Source organism: Mercenaria mercenaria, chromosome 14, assembly GCF_021730395.1.
Source record: "Mercenaria mercenaria strain notata chromosome 14, MADL_Memer_1, whole genome shotgun sequence".
Taxonomy (NCBI): Eukaryota; Metazoa; Mollusca; class Bivalvia; order Venerida; family Veneridae; genus Mercenaria; species Mercenaria mercenaria.
The window spans coordinates 70,419,391-70,440,532 of record NC_069374.1 but is presented as its reverse complement, the minus strand read 5'-3'; the positions used below and the strand labels follow the sequence as shown (position 1 = coordinate 70,440,532).

At 34.5% G+C, this 21,142-nt stretch overlaps 2 protein-coding genes across 2 annotated transcripts in view; one reads left to right on the top strand and one right to left on the bottom strand.

Moving 5' to 3' along the window:
- The window catches only part of LOC123527658 (uncharacterized), a 29,373-nt gene extending 28,550 nt beyond the window's left edge, over positions 1-823 (bottom strand). The window contains exon 1 of the mRNA XM_045307266.2: positions 630-823. The gene's annotated coding sequence lies outside the window, so the exon portion shown is untranslated. The remainder of the gene's footprint in view (positions 1-629) is intronic.
- An 18-nt stretch (positions 824-841) lies between these two features.
- On the top strand, positions 842-18,998 carry LOC123527659 (CTD nuclear envelope phosphatase 1-like). Its single transcript, XM_045307267.2, has 7 exons — positions 842-1,064; positions 4,215-4,281; positions 5,022-5,140; positions 5,800-5,871; positions 10,246-10,362; positions 10,820-10,931; positions 13,519-18,998. Exons 1-7 carry the CDS (start codon positions 966-968, stop codon positions 13,662-13,664), a joined length of 732 nt encoding a protein of 243 aa, XP_045163202.1. The 5' UTR covers positions 842-965; the 3' UTR covers positions 13,665-18,998.
- The last annotated feature ends 2,144 nt before the right edge of the window (positions 18,999-21,142 follow it).

The following is a 21,142-nucleotide window of genomic DNA, read 5'->3' as shown; positions in this document are numbered from 1 at the left end:
ACTGCAGAAAAATATACCCCTAGCCACAAAAAAATGTAAGGGGTCAAAGTGTCAAATAAAAAAATGTAGGGGTCAAAGTGTCACTGAAAATAGGGGTCAAAGTGTCACTAAGGGGTCAAGGTGTCATCTTTGGTAAAAAAATTTAAGGGGTCAAAATGTCAAGGGGTCAAACCGTCTGACATTCGGTTGGGGACAGTTTAAACCATAAAATGATTCAGTTTTATTTTGTTTTATAATTTCATCGTTTAAGTATATTGCCTGATTGTGTTTTTACCTAAATCTATTTTCACCACAGAAAGAAAAGGTTTTTACTGGTTTTGACGTTAAGGGAGGGATTCTGTCCTAGCTATCACAAAAATATCTCAGAATCAGTTCTGACGTCAAATTATTTGGACTAATATATACAGTGACGCTTGAAAAACTTAATCTATAGGGACTTACAAACTGGGTCTATGACAACACTTAAGGAAAAATCAAAACAAATAAACTACTTTATTAAAATAAGGACAAATGTTTGTTTCCTTAAGATATTGCCACATTTATATAATGTACTGATATTTTATTTAAATTGTACTCCACCCACCACAAATGCTGTACTACTGCAAAACCCAAGGAGAAATTTGACTTACCAAACGAACTTATAACCAATTATTCCGCATCATTCATTACAAAAAAGTTGTTTAAAACATATGCATGTAACATTTTACTCCGATCACAACATGGCCAAGGTTTAATTGATAAAATTCTCCTCTAATTGTTTCGTCGCACTTGCTGTTGTCACAGACGCCATTTCCGAATTATCGCGTGGTAAAATATCGCGAGATTTGAGAATTGTGGGAGATCAATGGCTGCCTTGTGCAAGTTGCTGTTTGCAAATTTCTAAATAGTCGCCGATACATCTATTTCTGACGTTCTTTTGCGCAATCTTCACCTGATTTGGGCTGCCAGATGATTTATCTGCACTCATGATCAAGTATATTGTTATGGGCTTGCGTGGTTTCTTTGTATTGGCAGCTAAGATATGGAGTTTCATATGCTACTGTTTCAAACGTCAAATTCGCTCGGTATGTAAATAAACACTTGTATTATTGCACATGACAACAGCAAATTTCGACCATTACAGTTACCTTTGTCAGATCTTTAAAGTTTGAGAAACAGTGTTATAAGATAATTTGCAACATCACAAATTGTCATTTCTTTAAAAAAATCAGTCATTCAGTGTGAAAAATAGAAATGATCTTTAAAATATTTTGAAGATGGCATGATTTAATTGTCTGATTTTAAGTGTACATTCAAATAAAAGTTTATCTGCCTGTCAAAAGTAAAAAAACCCAAACATACACACTTCTTGTACATTGTCCGAGATAATATTAAAGAAGTTGGGCCTAAAAAAAAATTGTTTGTTTCCGGTATTCTCGATATCGACATTATAGGATAAATCCCGTTTTCCGGTATTAACCACCAATAAATGCCCATTCCCGGTTTTACGGTGAGGGGGGTATCGGCAATTACGCTACATGGCGGTAGTGTTAACAGATATTTTTGCAAAAAAATGTTGCAAGGTCGTAGAATAGTATTTCCATTGTGAGAAAGTAAGAACTTCCCTAAATCCTTATCTTCTGGCAAAAATAATTGCTAATATTGTACACGGTCTTTATATCTGTTAATCTTGCCAGCCCCCCTGACCCTATTTACAGAAATACCGGAAAACGGGATTTATCCTTTAATGTTGATATGGTCAGTTCCGACCTACCTTAAATTCTGGCCCGACCCAAAATGTCTTATGAACTTGGAGATCTATTCTCAGATAATTCAATAACACTGTTGAATAAATACAATGTTCAGTGGTATACGTGATAATGATTTCTTCTGAACATATTTCATGTAAGTCATGCTTTTGATACATGGAAGTGATTAGTTAGATCAAAGAAGTATAAAATACACAGAATTGCAACTGGCTGTAATCTCGCGTGATCTCGTGTCGGAGCGTGAATCGGCGTTATCTTAGTAAAAACAAACATCGGCGAGCATGGAGTTAAAATTTGTACCTTTAAAACTACATTTAAAATGCATGTTAGCTTCTAAAACAACATTAGTTTAATGTGAAATAGGCTCAAGACAAAAAGTACACGTTTCTTCGCATCAAAAGAAGCGTAGTCACACAGTGATATTAATTAATTTACCGATGAATAATTGCTTTCACATACAAAATGGCGCATGGAGAATGCATCACTTCCGGTAAACGAGATCTCATTCAGTTATCACAGGATGTTGGCGAGATTTGCTCTATATGCCTTTCAAGCTGCCGATCTATTTATTTTTAGCTCACCTGTCACAAAGTGACAACGTGAGCTTTTGTGATCGCGCAGCGTCCGTCGTCCGTGCATGCGTGCGTAAACTTTTGCTTGTGATCACTCTAGAAGTCACATTTTTCATGGGGTCTTTATGAAAATTGTTCAGAATATTCAACTTGATGATATCTAGGTCAAGTTCGAAACTGGGTCACGTGCGGTCAAAAACTAGGTCAGTAGGTCTAAAAATAGAAAAACCTTGTGACCTCTCTAGAGGCCATATATTTCACAAGATCTTCATGAGAATTGGTCAGAATGTTCACCTGGATGATATCTAGGTCAAGTTCGAAACTGGGTCACGTGCCCTCAAAAACTAGGTCAGTAGGTCAAATAATAGAAAAACCTTGTGACCTCTCTAAAGGCCATATATTTTTCATTGGATCTGTATATAAGTTGGTCTGAATGTTCATCTTGATGATATCTAGGTCAAGTTCAAAACTGGGTCACGTGCCATCTAAAAATAGGTCAGTAGGTCAAATAATAAAAAACCTTGTGACCTCTCTAGAGGCCATATTTTTCATGGGATCTGTATGAAAGTTGGTCTGAATGTTTATCTTGATGATATATAGGTCGAGTTTGAAACTGGGTCAACTGCAATCAAAACCTAGGTCAGTAGGTCTTAAAATAGAAAAACCTTGTGACCTCTCTAGAGGCCATACCCTTGAAAGGATCTTCATGAAAATTTGTCAGAATGTTCACCTTGATGATATCTTGGTCAGTTTTGAAACCGGGTCACGTGCCGTCAAAAACTAGGTCAGTAGGTCAGATAATAAAAAAAACTTTTGACATCTCTAGAGGCCATACTTTTCATAGGATCTGTATGAAAGTTTGTCTGAATGTTCATCTTGATGATATCTAGGTCAAGTTTGAAACTGGGTCAACTGCAGTCAAAAACTAGGTCAGTAGGTCTAAAATTAGAAAAATCTTTTGACCTCTCTAGAGGCAATATTTTTCAATGGATCTTCATGAAAATTGGTCAGAATGTTCACCTTGATGATATCTAGGTCAGTTTTTAAACTGGGTCACGTGCGGTCAAAAACTAGGCCAGTAGGTATAAAAATAGAAAAACCTTGTGACCTCTCTAGAGGCCATATTTTTCATGAGATCTTCATGAAAATTAGTGAGAATGTTCACCTTAACGATAGGTCTAGGTCAGGTTCAAAACAGGGTCACGTACCTTCGAAAACTAGGTCAATAGTTCAAATAATAGAAAAACCTTGTGACCTCTCTAGAGGCCATATTTTTCAATGGATCTTCATGAAAATTGGTCAGAATTTTTATCTTGATGATATCTAGGTCAAGTTCAAAACTGGGTCACTTGAGCTCAAAAACTAGGTCACTATGTCAAATAATAGAAAAAATGACGTCATACTCAAAACTGGGTCATGTGGGAAGAGGTGAGCGATTCAGGATCATCATGGTCCTCTTGTATAGCTCTTTGGTTAGATGAATTTTGCATTAATTTTATTGATGCACTTGATGGAAATACCAAAATAAAACTAAAGAATTGTTTAAATTTAATGGTTTTTTTTAAACTATGAACAGTTTGTATGTCTTTACAAGGATAGAATGATCTTGTGTTGGTTCTACCCAATTTACAAACAGTTTAACACAAGACTATATTTAAGAAAGCACTACAAACTTTAGATGTATACATACATTCGTTACAAAAAATTCAACGTATAGCTAGAATATCACCATTTACTGGTGGAAACTAAAAACAATAATTTTAATGTGGGAGGGATGTTGCTTCCCCATGACAGGCCATGCAAAAAAAAAATGGCTCAGTGTTTTTAGCCCAGTTTTGGCTCTGACATTCTAGTTTTGGTTAACTTTACAAAATAAATTTTGTTCTTGCTTCAGGTTATACAACACCAAACAGTCAAGTATGAAGTTATACCGCTGTCACCTCTATCAAAGCATAGGCTTAGTAAGTAGAGAAATACAGTATATTTTTAGCATTGGTTTATAGCTTGAAAATCATAAAAATATATGTTTTCTTATGGATAAACATATATTACATGTATATTTCCTAAAAAACCTGCATAAAAATGTAAACTGCATAGCTACAGAAAAAATATAAACTTTTTAACTTGTATGTGTGACAGAAATCCTGGTAACTCTATATGAAAATTTATTGAGATTTCTGTTTATGCCAAGTGAAAATGCCTTAACCCTTACCCTGCTAAATTTCTATAATGAACTTGTCCACCTCACAATTTGAACAGTACCATTTTGGGCATGAACTGTTAAAAGGGGTGCTAACCAAAAAGATACTGACTGAATAGCGAACATTGCCGATCTTGATCAGACTGCATGGATATTCAGGCTGATCATGATCTACACTGGTTGCAGAGGCAGAATCAATCGTGTCCAGCATGATAAGGGTTAAGAAAACCTAACATACAGTAAAACTTAACCACTTCATTGACACATGACAGAGTTTTTAAGCTTATGTTAGATTAATTTTGGGAAATATGTGAGTATCTCATGACAGAAGTCACAGAACTTATCGGAATGTTTGTTAATATTTAAATTTCTGTAGTACTTGTAAACTCAGTAACTTGTTTGATCATGTTGGCTCTGGTTTACCATTTAGTACATGACATTGTGGCCTTAAAAGAAAGGAATGCCTGTGTGTTGGACAAGTCTGAAGTTTGTTTGTTGCAGGTATGCTACGAAGGAAGACTTTAGTATTAGATTTAGATGAGACATTAATACATTCACATCATGATGGAGTTATACGACAGACAGTAAAACCAGGAACACCTCCAGATTTTGTATTAAAGGTATCTTTTCAAGTAATTGAGTTTACGGTATGCTAATTATAGTAAGTATAAATTCATTTACAGTCAAACTTCATTTGCTAGAACTCAATGGGACCAGAAAAATATGTTCGAACTACCAGTAGTTTGAGCCATCGAACAAAGTTAATATTCATTATATAGGGATTCTGCTGGGGGCTGACATTGAGTTTGAGCGAAGGCAGGTGTTTGAATTATTCAATTTCCAGCAGACAAAGTTCGATATAAGCAGGCAATAAACACACATTGCTTGAGGTCGCAAGGGATGAGCAAAATGCTCAAGTTACTGTATGTAGGGTTTCTATGGATATAAACATAGAAAATATAAGTACATGTAAAACAAAAGAGGTTCATACAAATTACTCAAGTGTGCCCTGGAGCTTGAGCTAGATACCCTGCTGACCAGTGTTTCACAGTATGTCTATAGTTAGAAAATAAAAGCGATAGGAATTGGGGAATTGCTACAGTATTGAAAGCTGAAGTGTTTTCTGTTGTAGTTTGGTTACGGTTTACATTCCCTGTAATGTTAAATATTTCTTTTAATTTATGGAGCATGAGACAGCTTGCTGCAAGTTGTATGAAAAAATTCTGGCACATTTAGTGTTTGCAGAAAATTTTATAAAAACATTTATTTTTTATTGCAGGTTATGATAGACAGGCATCCGGTGAGATTTTTTGTACACAAAAGACCACATGTAGATTATTTTCTTGAAGTTGTAAGTATTGTAGTCATTTTGCTCCATTTAACCAATAAATCCAACTTCAGTAAGACATAAACTCTGTTCAATAGCTGTTTCTTTTGGGTCTCCGTGGCCAAGTGGTTATGGTTGCAGACTTTCAATCACTCGCCCCTCACCGATGTGGGATTGAGCCTCGCACAGGGCATTGAATATTTGATGTGAGGAAGCCATCCAGCTCGCTTATGGAAGGTTGATGGTTCTACCCAGGTGCTCACCTGTGATGAAATAATGTGCCGAGGGGCACCGGGGGTCGCCTCCACCACAAAAAGCTGGAAAGTCACCAAATGACCTATAAAAGTGTAATTGTGTCAGTGTTAAGTTAAACCTAACAAAAACAAACAAAAGCTGTTGAAATCTTGGGTTTTGAAGCCCTTCACCATTTTGTTTATTATACAAACAAAAAATCAAACATTTTTTTTGTCATTTTTAGCTCACCTGTCACATAGTGACAAGGTGAGCTTTTGTGATCACGCAGCGTCCGTCGTCCGTCCGTGCCTAAACTTTTCCTTGTGACATCTCTAGAGGTCACATTTTTGTGGGATCTTTATGAAAGTTGGTCAGAATGTTCATCTTGATGATATCTAGGTCAAGTTCGAAACTGGGTCACATGCCATCAAAAACTAGGTCAGTAGGTCTAAAAATAGAAAAACCTTGTGACCTCTCTAGAGGCCATATATTTCACAAGATCTTCATGAAAATTGGTCAGAACGTTCACCTTGATGATATCTAGGTCAAGTTCGAAACTGGGTGACCTGCCATCAAAAACTAGGTCAGTAGGTCAAATAATAGGCCTGGTGCACAGTAAAGTGCCCAATTGGGTTAGCAATTAAGTCAAAAAATAAAGTTTTTACTTTGCCTTGAAAAATACCTTTTTTCTACACTTCAACATGTTGTGCACAAGGATCAGTACCCAAATAGATAACTTTTTGGGAATTTTTTTCAAAAAAGTGGATTTAAGTTGCCATGTCGGGTTGGGGACGGACATTACACTGTCATTCAAATTAGATTCCTACTGTAAATGTTTTATGCAAAACCACTTCTTTTATGTGTATTTTCTAATAGTTTGAAGTCACAGATGAAGAAAATATATGCCTTAACTCTTTGCTTTTCCATATTTTTTTTAAAAATAGCTAATTTCTTTGAAATTACGATTATTTTCTGTTAATTGTAAAATTCACTTTAATATAAAATTTGGAAAATGGAACATTTACAGCAGGAAAACACCTTTAAAGCAATTAATTAATACAAACAACAAAGTAGAAACATAAATACCCTTATTTATATTACATTTAAGCAGAAAATATCATAAATAAATAGTGCCGGAAACGGGGGACGGACATTACATAAAATGACTGGTTCAGCTTTTATAACTACTTTGGAACATAAATTACTCTAAAATTCAAATTTCTTAACAAAGGAAACATTTGTGTCATTTCAATAGGTAATATGTCTATAAATATAATAAATGGTTTTACTAAATGATAAAGGAAATTCATTTCAGACATTCATTCAAATAGCAGTTAAAAAGCAAGCAAGATTGAAGTATTTCATTTTTACTAATTTTCAAAAAGTATTCTGCTAGTATTAAGCAGTATTTGTCAAAATCAGCTTTACAATCAATTCTTTACTGCATATTATATGTATGCAAGTACTGTTCTGTTTCAAAGAAAAAAACATACATGCAGTACACGCATTCCCATAAATATAATCCATATCTAACAACCTTCCAGTAGAATACAAGCATATTAAATGTAGATGACCATAACATTACTGTATCAGTTTAGCTTTCTATCAGTGTTGTGTTTATGGTACAAAAAGAAATAATGATAACATAATAATGTTCTGTCTATGATTGAAAAAACATTGTTTTTTTGGGGGGTTTTGTATACTTGTTTGTATACTTGTACCAATCTTTTATTTTTCACTGTTTAATTTAATATAATACTTTTTTTTAAAAAGGGGAAGTCCTTGGCAAAAAAGGCAAAATACATCCTTACTAGGGGTTTTAATTTTATACAATACACTGGATTATAACACTTACATCAAAGAGTGTTGTTTTAGGTAAAGATTCCATAATGATCAATTAAGATCCAGTTTAGGGGTTTTATGGTCCCTTGTATATTGGCACCCTGTTGAGAAAGTGTGATTTTGTGATCTTCTATGGCCACCTGTGTTTTATGGCATGTTGTTGCCATCTCAATAGGTCACTAATTAATTATGTTGTTTTAATTAAGGAATGATTTTGATGCATCTTATGACCCTTTATTGTGTTGATGAAAATATAAGAGAAAATATAAAAGATAAGAAATATACAGTAGGGCACTAGGGGAGGGGGATCAAGTGTTTAAACAGTATGGTAGCATTTCAGAACGTTTTTGTAATTACTAAGGGACAAAAGGGGGGCATAGTTTTCTGGATATGATGTTAAAACTTATAAATTACAACACTATAAATTTCAAGAAGACAGATGACTAAAACTCTACTTACTTTTTTCAACATGTAGTTTTAGTAAAAAAATGTAATGTCCGTCCCCCAACACTTTAAATGTGCTTATAGATAATGTTTGGGAAAGTTTTACTTTATATATATACTCATTAGTCTTTTTTCATGTTTTTTCATGAGTTCTTTATATGAAAGTAAAATTCATGTATGAAACTGATTCATTTTGCTGAAGATTTCAACAAATTTTGACATTTTTTTTTTACACACAGTGTTTTTAAGAAAAAATGTCACAAAACAATGTATTTTACTGATTTTAAATGCATTTTTTAAAAAATTTCAGTTCTTACTGGTAAATCAGAAATAAAAGGAATTGAATTTGATAGAAAATAACAATATATATACAACATTTAAAATCAATGATAAGTGGGGACGGACATTACGGGGACGGACATTACATATAACTTTTACACTTTTGTCAATATCTAAAAAACTGCTTGATGGATTTATACAATTTTTGGAAATGTTACTCATGTCATCATATGTAATAAAAATGTGCTGCAAATTTCTAGTTTTATAACACTTAATGAAGTTTATGGTAGGGGGACGGACATTACGGATTTTTTGTCACAAACTAACTTTTGATGAGATATTCGGCTATATTTATTTATAGACTTGATGTACAGAAATGATACATTGACTATTTCAACTTACATATTTTTCAAACTTTTCAAGGCCATCCCACATGTTCTAGCACCAAAAGATACTACTTTTTTCTTCACATTTTTAAGTATAACATTTTCAGATTTCTAGGGCATTACATCCATACAACTTTGGTTCAAACCATGATTCTCAAAACAAGAAATACAGAAGAACATGATGTTATATATCAAATGAAAGCAAAGATATTTTTCTTTCACAAAATTTAATAGTGAAGATGTAAAAAAGAACAGAATTTCTGTGAGACAGCTTACAAAAATGATGAAATTTTAGATGCTAACCCGTTACATGCAAAAATGGCTAATTTTTGCCTACTTAAACTTGTCGCACTACTTTATTTTTAAATTTTCATGAGAAATGTTCACCTCCACATCTACATCTGTATCATACCTTACTTATAAACTTTATTTCATAGTTCTATCTTGTACTGTTTGAAAGATGGGGCTATGTACATGATTTTTTGCTGAATTGGGCACTTTACTGTGCACCAGGCCAATAGAAAAACCTTGTGACCTCTCTAAAGGCCATATTTTTCATGGGATCTGTATGAAAGTTGGTCTGAATGTTCATCTTGATGATATCTAGGTCAAGTTCGAAACTGGGTCACGTGCCATCAAAAACTAGGTCAGTAGGTCTAAAAATAGAAAAACCTTGTGACCTCTCTAGAGGCCATATATTTCATGAGATCTTCATGAAAATTGGTCAGAATGTTCACCTTAATGATATCTAGGTCAAGTTCGAAAGTGGGTCACGTGCCTTCAAAAACTAGGTCAGTAGGTCAAATAATAGCAAACCTTGGGACCTCTCTAGAGGCTATATTTTTCATGGGATCTGTATGAAAGTTGGTCTGAATGTTCATCTTGATGATATCTAGGTCAAGTTCGAAAGTGGGTCACGTGCCTTTAAAAAGTAGGTCAGTAGGTCAAATAATAGAAAAACCTTGTGACCTCTCTAAAGGCCATATTTTTCATGGGATCTGTATGAAAGTTGGTCTGAATGTTTATCAACTGGGTCATGTGGGAAGAGGTGAGCGATTCAGGACCGTCATGGTCCTCTTGTTTAATTATTTATACTGGTTGCAAATTTCTTTAGCCTGTTAATGATTAAGATGATTTATGTAAAGTGATTTAATAACACATGCTTGCAATCTTCCTTGTAAAGTTGTTGATATCTGTTATCTGTATTATTTAGGTGAGTCAGTGGTATGATTTAGTGGTATTTACTGCCTCTATGGAGATATATGGGGCAGCAGTGGCTGACAAGCTAGATAATAACAGAGGAATATTAAATAGAAGATATTACAGGCAGGTTAGTAACAAACACAGGTGGCATAGAATTTTGTCCCCGATTTCAGGGACTCCGTGGCTGAGTGGTTAAGGTCGCCGACTTCAAATCACTTGCCCCTCATGCATGTGGATTCAAGCCTCACTTCGGGCGTTGAATTCTTCATGTGAGAAAGCCATCCAGCTGGGTTACAAAAGGTCGGTGCTTCTAACCAGGTGCCCGCTCGTGATAAAATAATGCACGGAGAGGCACCTGGGATCTTTCTCCACCATCAAAGCTGAAAGTCGCCATATGACCTATAATTGTGTTGGTGCGACTTTAAATTTTATACCCTTGAAATGTTTGACATGTGTATATAACTCGAGATAAAGAACGAGAAAGCAAATTGTACTTTTCCATCAAAATAGATTTTTGTAAAAGACCATTATAGAAATTTAGCAGAGTAAGGGTTAACAATGATGACATGTTTTCTCTATTTCAGCATTGTAATTTAGCAGCGGGTAGCTACACTAAAGATCTCTCTGCCATTAACCGTGATCTTTCCAGTATATTTATACTAGACAATTCACCTGTAGCATACAGAGCTTATCCAGGTATTTTTGTGGTTTTGTGTTTACATTTAAACCTAAAACTATTTTAAAGAAAGTTATTAAATAGCGTGAAGTAATTTTATAAATTCAGGTGTAGGTTTACTAACCATAAGAAGTATAAAATCACGTTGTGTGTTCTCGGACACAAACTGTTAATTTGTTTATTCAAGAGCTTAAACCTAGAAAGTTCTTCAAAGTCCACATCCACTTTAAAGTCTTGTGTTTTCTTGCAGTTTTTAGCTCGACTATACGAAGTATAAGGAGAGCTATCCTACTCGCCCCGGCGTCGGCGTCTTTCCGCGTCCCCACCTTGGTTAAAGTTTTGGTGCACTTTCTCTTTTTTCAACATATCTCTGTAATTACTTGATGGATTTGATTCAAACTTGAAATACTTATTCCTCATCATCATCCACATCATGTGACATAAGGGCCATAACTCTGGCACCAATATTTCATGAATTATCCCCCCTTTTCACTTTGATTTTCAGGTTAAAGTTTTGATGCACTTTCACTCTATCTCTGTTATTACTGAATGGATTTGATTCAAACTTAAAATAGTTGTTCAACATCATCACCCACATCATATGACACAAGGTGCATAACTCTGGCACCATTTTTTCATGAATTATTCCCCCTTTTTACTTAGAATTTCAGGTTAAAGTTTTGGTGCACTTTCACTCTACCTCTGTTATTACTGAATGGATTTGATTCAAACTTAAAATAGTTGTTCAGCATCATCACCCACATCATATGACACAAGATGCATAACTCTGGCACAATTTTTCATGAATTATTCCCCTTTTTACTTAGAATTTCCGGTTAAAGTTTTATGCACTTTCACTCTATCTCTGTTATTACTGAATGAATCTGATTCAAACTTAAACAATTGTTCAACATCATTACCCTTATCATATGATGCAAGGTGCATAACTGTGGGACCATTTTTTCATGAATTATTTCCCCTTTTTACTTAGAATTTTAGGTTAAAGTTTTGATGCACTTTCACTCTGTCTCTGTTATTACTGAATGGATTTGATTCAAACTTAAAATAGTTGTTCAACATCATCACCCACACCATATGATGCAAGGGGCATAACTCTGGCACCAATTTTTTATTAATTATTCCCCCTTTTTACTTAGAATTTTAGGTTAAAGGTTTGATGCACTTTCACTCTGTCTCTGTTATTACTGAATGGATTTGATTCAAACTTAAAATAGTTGTTCAACATCATCACCCACACTATATGACACAAGCTACACAACTCTGGCACCAATATTTAATGAATTATGCCCCTTTTTGCTTAGGATATACTTATATAGTGTTTTGATACATTTTATCTTTACCTCTCTTATTACTTTAAGTTGATATTTTTGACATAGACTCAGGCTATTGTGCAATATCTTCATCCACAATTGGAGTCATTAAACACTCCAGTGACAGCTCTAGTTTCCTCAGATGAGCCCAGTTTCACTATCCAGCATCAAAATAGTCGAGCACGCTGTCTCCTGTGACAGCTCTTGTTAATATTGGTTGTAATTACATCATATGACTTTTCATAGACGATAACAAACTTGGGGACTCGGAGAGGTGTTATCAGTCATGCCAGGGTATTATCAGACGATGCAAATACTCTGTGTGAAATACTACCGAGTTAACTTATACATCTTTAGTTATGAAGCAAAAAATTTGTTTCCAATATGTTTGCTATCGAAAACGTACAGTTTACAGAAATATACTTGCCAGAAATCTGGTGTCTGTTATTCCTTTTCTGGAACTAGACTTATTGAACTCTGAATCTTCCTTAAATATACCGCCCATCCGCTTAGCTCAATAGGGAGAGTACGGATCGCAGGGTCGTGAGTTCGATCCCCGGGCTGGGCGTATGTTCTCCGTAACGATTTGATGAGACATTGTGTCTGAAATCATTCATCCTCCACCTCTGATTCATGTGGCGAAGTTGGCAGGTAGATTTGGAGAACAGGTTTGTACTGGTACTGAATCCAGGAACGCTGGTTAGGTTAACTGCCCGCCGTAACATAACTGAAATACTGTTGAAAAATGGTGTTAAACCCAAAACAAACAAAAAATGCTTCAGTATATCAGTGCCAAATCTGTAGAATGATGGTTCTGGATTAGTAACCATGGTACCCCACATTGAGCATCTTTTTCTCAGTCAATACGGCCAAAACAAAATTAAAACACATAAGAAAGTTTATTTCTCAAGCACATATGTCAAGATCTGAAGTCAGTTGTTCTCAGCCATTGAAACTTGTGGAGAAAACATGTGGAGAAGTGTTGATTTACTTTCAGAATTCAAGTAGTTATAATGAAATCCAGGCACAAAGACTGGGTTAACTGAAGATAGTTACGTAGTTGAAACACTGTTGAAAACTGGTGTTAATTCCATACCAAAAAAAAAAAAAAAAAAGAAATTAAAATAAATATTTTCAGAATTAATCATAATGAAGATAAAAGGTCATTGAAAATTTGCAAATGTAGGTATTAATGATTAATACAAAGTTAATTTATGTAGTGAATGGCATTAATTTTTCATTAGTTTCTATTACAATATTCTGGTCTTTGTTTCAGATAATGCTATACCAATTACGTCTTGGTTTAGCGATGCCACAGACACCTGTTTGCTTTGTTTACTACCGTTGCTTGACTCTCTACGATTCTGTAACGATGTTCGATCAGTACTCAGTAGAAATTTACACAAAGTCGTCGTTTATTAGTAAATATATTAACCTACATGAGGACAGTCATTGCATCATCATTGCATCATCAAACATCACAACACAAAATGGAAACCATGGTGGAAAGTTGTCAGACACAAACTGTTTCATTTACATATCTCATTTAACCCTTACCCTGCTATATTTCTATAATGGGCTGGTCCATCTTTCAATTTGGACAGTACCACTTATTACTCAAAGGGGTTTTCACTGAAAATTTACTGACTGAATAGCGAACAGTGCAGACCATGATCAGACTGCACGGATGTGCAGGCTGATCTTGGTCTGCACTGGTCGCAAAGGCAGAATCATCTGCCGCCAGCAGGCTAAGGGTTAATTTGGTCTTTTCATGTCTTTAATACTGTATGAAGATTTAGAAGTAACTAATTATTCTAATGTAGTAGGATCTGAACCAAGTTGCTCTAATTCTTTATCCAGCTGAAAGCTTTCCAGCAGATAACCTTGTTATACATCTGTGCATCATATATCAATTACTTGTAGCAATATCTCAGATAACAATGAATTTTGGGGTTTTCAGCTTATGGGGGTTGTAGAAAATATTTCAAAATTTAGCCTGTGGACTGTCTAAATAGCGGATAAAGCTTAAGTAACATGGTCCAGGGTTCTGCTTTTACAAGATGATGTCTAACACTCTTTCCTGGATCTTTGAGTTGACTGTCATAAAGACATCTGTGCAACATAATGTATTTTAGAAAAGAAATGGAAGCAAAATTTAACACTGTAGGTCAGTGATGAAATAACTTTTTTTGTTATCAAGATTACATGAATTCAAAGAAACTGAAAGTATATGTGTGGAATATGTAACTAAATGAAACAGTGGCTGTGTTCCTCAAATGGAACAGATCTTTGTGTCTCTAGAGAAGTTTTTTTCATGTCATATTTTTTGTTATTTCACCATTACAAAAGGCAGCTGTGCATTGTGTGAGCTGCGCACCATTTTATTATTTACATTGATTTAATTTTTTGAGGGCACGAAATATGACAGTTTGTTACTGTGCACTTATATTGCTATAAATTTCAGATTGGATAAGTAGAACCAATAGGCTAAAATACTCCCAAAGTTTTAAAGGGTCACATTTTTCAATTTGTCTAATTTTCAAAATATAGTTTGTATTAGAAAGTAAAAACTTGTGTATATGATCTAGGTGATTCAAGAAGTTCTTTGCAGTATTTGTTGGTGACCTTTATAAGTGTAATAGACACAGAACCCAAGATTACAAAAACACTCCTGGAGTCTGTAGAATTTTAAAACAGCTGGCTACTGTGTTATGCATTCAGGAAATAAATGATAAAGGGAATGGACAAAAGTTAACTTTAAATACTTATATCTCACTTGAAAAATACACAAAATAATTAATTTTGAGAAATTGCATTAATTGCATAACAGTTAGACAGTGTCTGTCATCCCACTGCACTGCCTTTTATAATAATTGTAAAAGTTACACTTGACAATTCAACCAGAAGTTTTCTTATTTAAATGACTAAAACCTACAGGCTTCTGTTTTAATTTTTTTTTCTATAAATTTAATATGATAGTGTAAGCAATGACTGGTAGCAAACTGTCCTAGTTCTGCCTTTATTGATGCACCCCTAGTGCTAAGCAGGACAATTATCATTGCTGATTTTTGTACAGATTTTGTTGTAATTTTTATATGGAAATGTTATGGTAATTTATAGATTATCAAATGTTATACACACAAAGTAGAATTTGTACATATTTGATAAGACTAGTGTACTTTTTTCAACTGTTAATTGGTACTTTTCCACACTAGGTAGATTGTTTTCATTAACTGTTTTGAAATATAAAATTTTTGAATGAAAAAAAAACACAAAATTTTTGTAAATTTCTACTTTTCAGTTGTTTTTTTTGGTCAAATCTGTTTAAAATGTTGAGATAAATTTTTAATAAAATGTATAATAATAATAATTATTACGATTAAGATAAGATTTATTTTTAGTTGGCAGGACTACAAGTAACATAAGCTCTTATGAGCTTTTACAACCAACTTTGATTAAGAATACTACCTCTGTAAACATGGAAAAATAATAAGCTATTATATAAAAAGAGATTAAGATTTTTTTTCACCTTTGAAAGTAAACATGTAAAATTTACATAAATACACTGCAGTCCAACCTGTGTAAAGCAGCCATTCAAGGGAAATGGCCAAAATGGTTACTTATGACAAAAGATCTCAGTTAAGGCAGGTTTGTCTTTTTCAAAGGTAGTTTACATTTATTACAAGACACAACTTGAGGAAGAAACTGAAATGAATTGAAAATATGACTGATAGAATTTTATTAATTGTCAAAGCTATTGTTTATTTGGAGTATGCTTGAAATGTTTAGCAATAGAATGGAAACAAAAAGTATTATCTTAATACATTACCAATTCTTATATGCATTTAAATTTGAAGAATCAGGGTAGATAGGGTGGAATAGAAAAAATAATTCAGGAGAGATAAATATGGTAACATGTTATTATGTTTGTTTTTGTTATTACATAATAATAAATCACCCACATTTACCATAGTTACCTAGATAATCTATTGTTTCCTCCAGTTGGCACTGTCACAACATAAATGAGCCGCGCCATGAGAAAACCAATATAGTGGCTTTTCGACCAGCATGGATCCAGACCAGCCTGCGCAGTCTGGTCAGGATCCATGCTGTTCGCTAACGGTTTCTCTAATTGCAATAGGCTTTGAAAGCGAACAGCATGGATCCTGACCAGACTGCGCAGATATGCAGGCACGTTTGGATCCATGCTGGTCGCAAAGCCACTATGTTGGTTTTCTCATTGTGGGCTCAAATTACAGTGTGGTGGTTATATAATAGATACATGTATAACTAATAGAAGTAAGAAACACATTTCAGCAAAGTGTCCAATGGAGATTAATCAAGAAAATCAAGATTCAATTCATTCAACAAGATATATGAAATGTGTGCACAATTTACTGTTAGAGATTGTCTCTCTTGTGTATGGACTTCAATGCCAAATTATATTTTTATGTAAAAATTATTTTATCACAGAAATTTCAACCTTTTCAACTGATAGTTGTTTTTGTTTTAATTCAGTCAGCTCGCTACAGAAATATTTTTATTTTTGCTCTTGATGTACTTGAGACTTTAATAGAGGGTGTGTTAATAAAGCTTAGTTTATGAAAGCAAGGTAGACATTGATACAGACAATGAATTAAAGGAGAAATCTGATATTTTTAGAGGCAGTTTTCTCACTAGGGGTGTGTGTATTACATGATTTTTATGAACATCCCCCACCAATACATCATAGAGTTTTGATTACCCCTTATTTTCATATACAAACTTTTTATATGTGAACACTAAAGTTGAACATGGATAGAAGTTGCAGACTGGGTAGAGTTGCTGTACTTGTGAATTATTTGAACTATTTTTCCTTCGTTCAGATGAATATTGCATTCATGCATACTACATGCATTTTACTGAACACTTGAAAGCCTTTAGTGTCACTCTTGGGTTAGTTTTCTAAGTTTCAGGCAGTGTCTAAATAACACCCCCTGTTTAATGTTGGAAAAGTATTTGTAGATTTCAAATATACATACCCTACATTTCTTACATTTACTACAGTAAAGTCAGATTATTTTCTTGGGGCTGAGAGCTTGCTGTATTTAAGAAATGAACATATTTTTTTCAATTTCATGCAAAATGAATGACCAAGTATGATCCATGAATTTGCTAATCATTATTCTGTCATTCATTTCGCATAAACTTGTGTTAACATTATATTTCCTTTCCAGTTGTAAAAAACGATTTTGGAATTAATTGAACATATTTTCTTGTTTATAACATTAATGTCTGATTCCTTTTCATTCTGTTCACCAGATGCGTCTTTAGAAGGAATGTTCTTCCTGACTGCACTCATCATGATAGTGGCATATCAACTCTAAGCGACTTTATCATAATTTTAACGCCTTTCAAATAGATAAATGTTTAAAAATTTAATTGCTTTGCATGGTGGACTATGGGAAATATAATGCTCACTAGAGAAAGGTGAATGGTTATTTATAACAACAAAAACAATATCATATTTATTTTTGTAAATCGAACAGTTAGCTGTCATAGCAAAAATTAATCCTTCGTGAAAATGATTGATTTTACAATGCACCAAATTAGAAACAGGTTCTGAAAACTGTATTGGGAATATTATAGTCACGTTATCTTTGATATTTGAAACTGTCTCTTAAGTGTGTGTTTGGTTGACAGGAAAATGTTGTTATTTTCTGGTGCAATACATCTTGATCTATGTGTTACAATCATGGAGTTACATGTAATTGTTGATTTTATGGGAAAAAATGTTATTTACATGAATCTTGTACCGACAAGTGGACATTTATGGATTATTGTACTACTTAAACAGAATGTATGATCTTATACTTGCTAGTCCACACAGCTGAACCAGGCTTATACTTAGACAACTTGATTTCAGCCTAAGGAAATGTCCTTCATGACAGTTGACATAAACAGGGATGTGATTCTTCCTCTTAAGTCGATTTTCTCTTTTTAAGAAAAAAAATTGTCAAACATTGTAAATTTGTTAAAAGGCATAGAGTATCCTCTGATTTCCTTTTTTAGCTCGACTTTTCAAAAAAAAGGTAGAGCTGTTGCACTTGCCCCGGCATCGGCGTCGCCGTTTGTTTAAGTTTTTGATAAAGTCATATATCTCTGAAACTTAAAGTAGTTATTTACTCTCAAAGTCTACACAAGGAGAAACAATTCCTATAACTCTGATTTGAATTTTGACAGAGTTAAGCCCCTTTTTATTAGCTCACCTGTCACAAAGTGACAAGGTGAGCTTTTGTGATCGCGCGGTGTCCGTCGTGCGTGCGTGCGTGCGTGCGTCCGTAAACTTTTGCTTGTGACCACTCTAGAGGTCACATTTTTCATGGGATCTTTATGAAAGTTGGTCAGAATGTTCATCTTGATGATATCTAGTTCAAGTTCGAAACTGGGTCACTTACCATCAAAAACTAGGTCAGTAGGTCTAAAAATAGAAAAACCTTGTGACCTCTCTAGAGGCCTTATATTTCACAAGATCTTCATGAAAATTGGTCAGAATGTTCACCTTGACGATATCTAGGTCAAGTTCGAAACTGGGTCATGTGCCATCAAAAACTAGGTCAGTAGGTCTAAAAATAGAAAAACCTTGTGACCTCTCTAGAGGCCATATATTTCACAAGATCTTCATGAAAATTGGTCAGAATGTTCACCTTGACGATATCTAGGTCAAGTTCGAAACTGGGTCACGTGCCTTCAAAAACTAGGTCAGTAGGTCTAAAAACAGCAAAAACCTTGTGACCTCTCTAGAGGCCATATATTTCACAAGATCTTCATGAAAATTGGTCAGAACGTTCATCTTGATGATATCTAGGTCAAGTTCGAAACTGGGTCACGTGCCTTCAAAAACTAAGTCAGTAGGTCAAATAATAGAAAAACCTTGTGACCTCTCTGAAGGCCATATTTTTCATGAGATCTGTATGAAAGTTGGTCTGAGTGTTCGTCTTGATGATATCTAGGTCAAGTTCAAAACTGGGTCATGTGCGGTCAAAAACTAGGTCAGTAGGTCTAAAAATAGAAAAACCTTGTGACCTCTCTAGAGGCCAAATATTTCATGAGATCTTCATGAAAATTGGTCAGAATGTTCATCTTGATGATATCTAGGTCAAGTTCGAAAGTGGGTCAAGTGCCATCAAAAACTAGGTCAGTAGGTCAAATAATAGAAAAACCTTGTGACCTCTCTAGAGGCCATATTTTTCATAGGATCTGTATGAAAGTTGGTCTGAATGTTCATCTTGATGATATCTAGGTCAAGTTCTAAAGTGGGTCACGTGCCTTCAAAAACTAGGTCAGTAGGTCAAATAATAGAAAAACCTTGTGACCTCTCTAAAGGCCATATTTTTCATGGGATCTGTATGAAAATTGGTCAGAATGTTCACCTTGATGATATCTAGGTCAAGTTCAAAACTGGGTCACGTGCAGTCAAATACTAGGTCAGTAGGTCTAAAAATAGAAAAACCTTGTGACCTCTCTAGAGGCCATATATTTCACAAGAATTTCCTGAAAATTGGTCAGAACGTTCACCTTGATGATATCTAGGTCAAGTTCGAAACTGGGTCATGTGCCTTCAAAAACTAGGTCAGTAGGTCAAATAATAGAAAAACCTTGTGACCTCTCTAAAGGCCATATTTTTCATGGGATCTGTATGAAAGTTGGTCTGAGTGTTCATCTTGATGATATCTTGGTCAAGTTCGAAACTGGGTCACATGCGTTCAAAAACTAGGTCAGTAGGTCTAAAAATAGAAAAACCTTGTGACCTCTCTAGAGGCCATATATTTCACGAGATCTTCACGAAAATTGGTCAGAATGTTCATCTTGATGATATCTAAATCAAGTTGAAAGTGGTTCACGTGCCATCAAAAACTAGGTCAGTAGGTCAAATAATAGAAAAACCTTGTGACCTCTCTAAAGGCCATATTTTTCATGGGATCTGTATGAAAGTTGGTCTGAATGTTCACCTTGATGATATCTAGGTCAAGTTCGAAACTGGGTCAACTGCATCAAAAACTAGGTCAGTAGGTCTAAAAATAGAAAAACCTTGTGACCTCTCTAGAGGCCATACTTGTGAATGGATCTTCATGAAAATTGGTCAGAATGTTCACCTTGATGATATCTAGGTCAAGTTTGAAACTGGGTCACGTGCCTTTAAAAACTAGGTCAGTAGGTCAAATAATAAAAAAAAACCTTGTGACCTCTCTAGAGGCCATACTTTTCATGGGATCTGTATGAAAGTTGGTCTGAATGTTCATCTTGATGATATCTAGGTCAAGTTTGAAACTTTGTCAACTGCGGTAAAAAACAAGGTCAGTAGGTCTAAAATTATTAAAATCTTTTGACCTCTCTAGAGGCCATATTTTTCAATGGATCTTCATGAAAATTGGTGAGAATGTTCACCTTGATGATATCTAGGTCAGTTTCGAAACAGGGTCACGTGCGGTCAAAAACTAGGCCAGTAGGTATAAAAATAGAAAAACCTTATGACCTCTCTAGAGGCCATATTTTTCATGAGATCTTCATGAAAATTAGTGAGAATGTTCACCTTGATGATATCTAGGTAAAGTTCAAAACAGGGTCACGTACCTTCGAAAACTAGGTCAGTAGGTCAAATAATAGAAAAACCTTGTTACCTCTCTAGAGACCATATTTTTTAATGGATCTTCATGAAAATTGGTTAGAATTTTTATCTTGATAATACCTAGGTCAAGTTCAAAACTATGTCAAATAATTGAAGAAACGACGTCATACTCAAAACTGGGTCATGTGGGAAGAGGTGAGCGATTCAGGACCATCTTGGTCCTCTTGTCTTAAGAGTTTTTTGGTAAAAAGTTTTTTAAAGTTTTTACTGGCAAAGCTCTAATTCAGAGTCA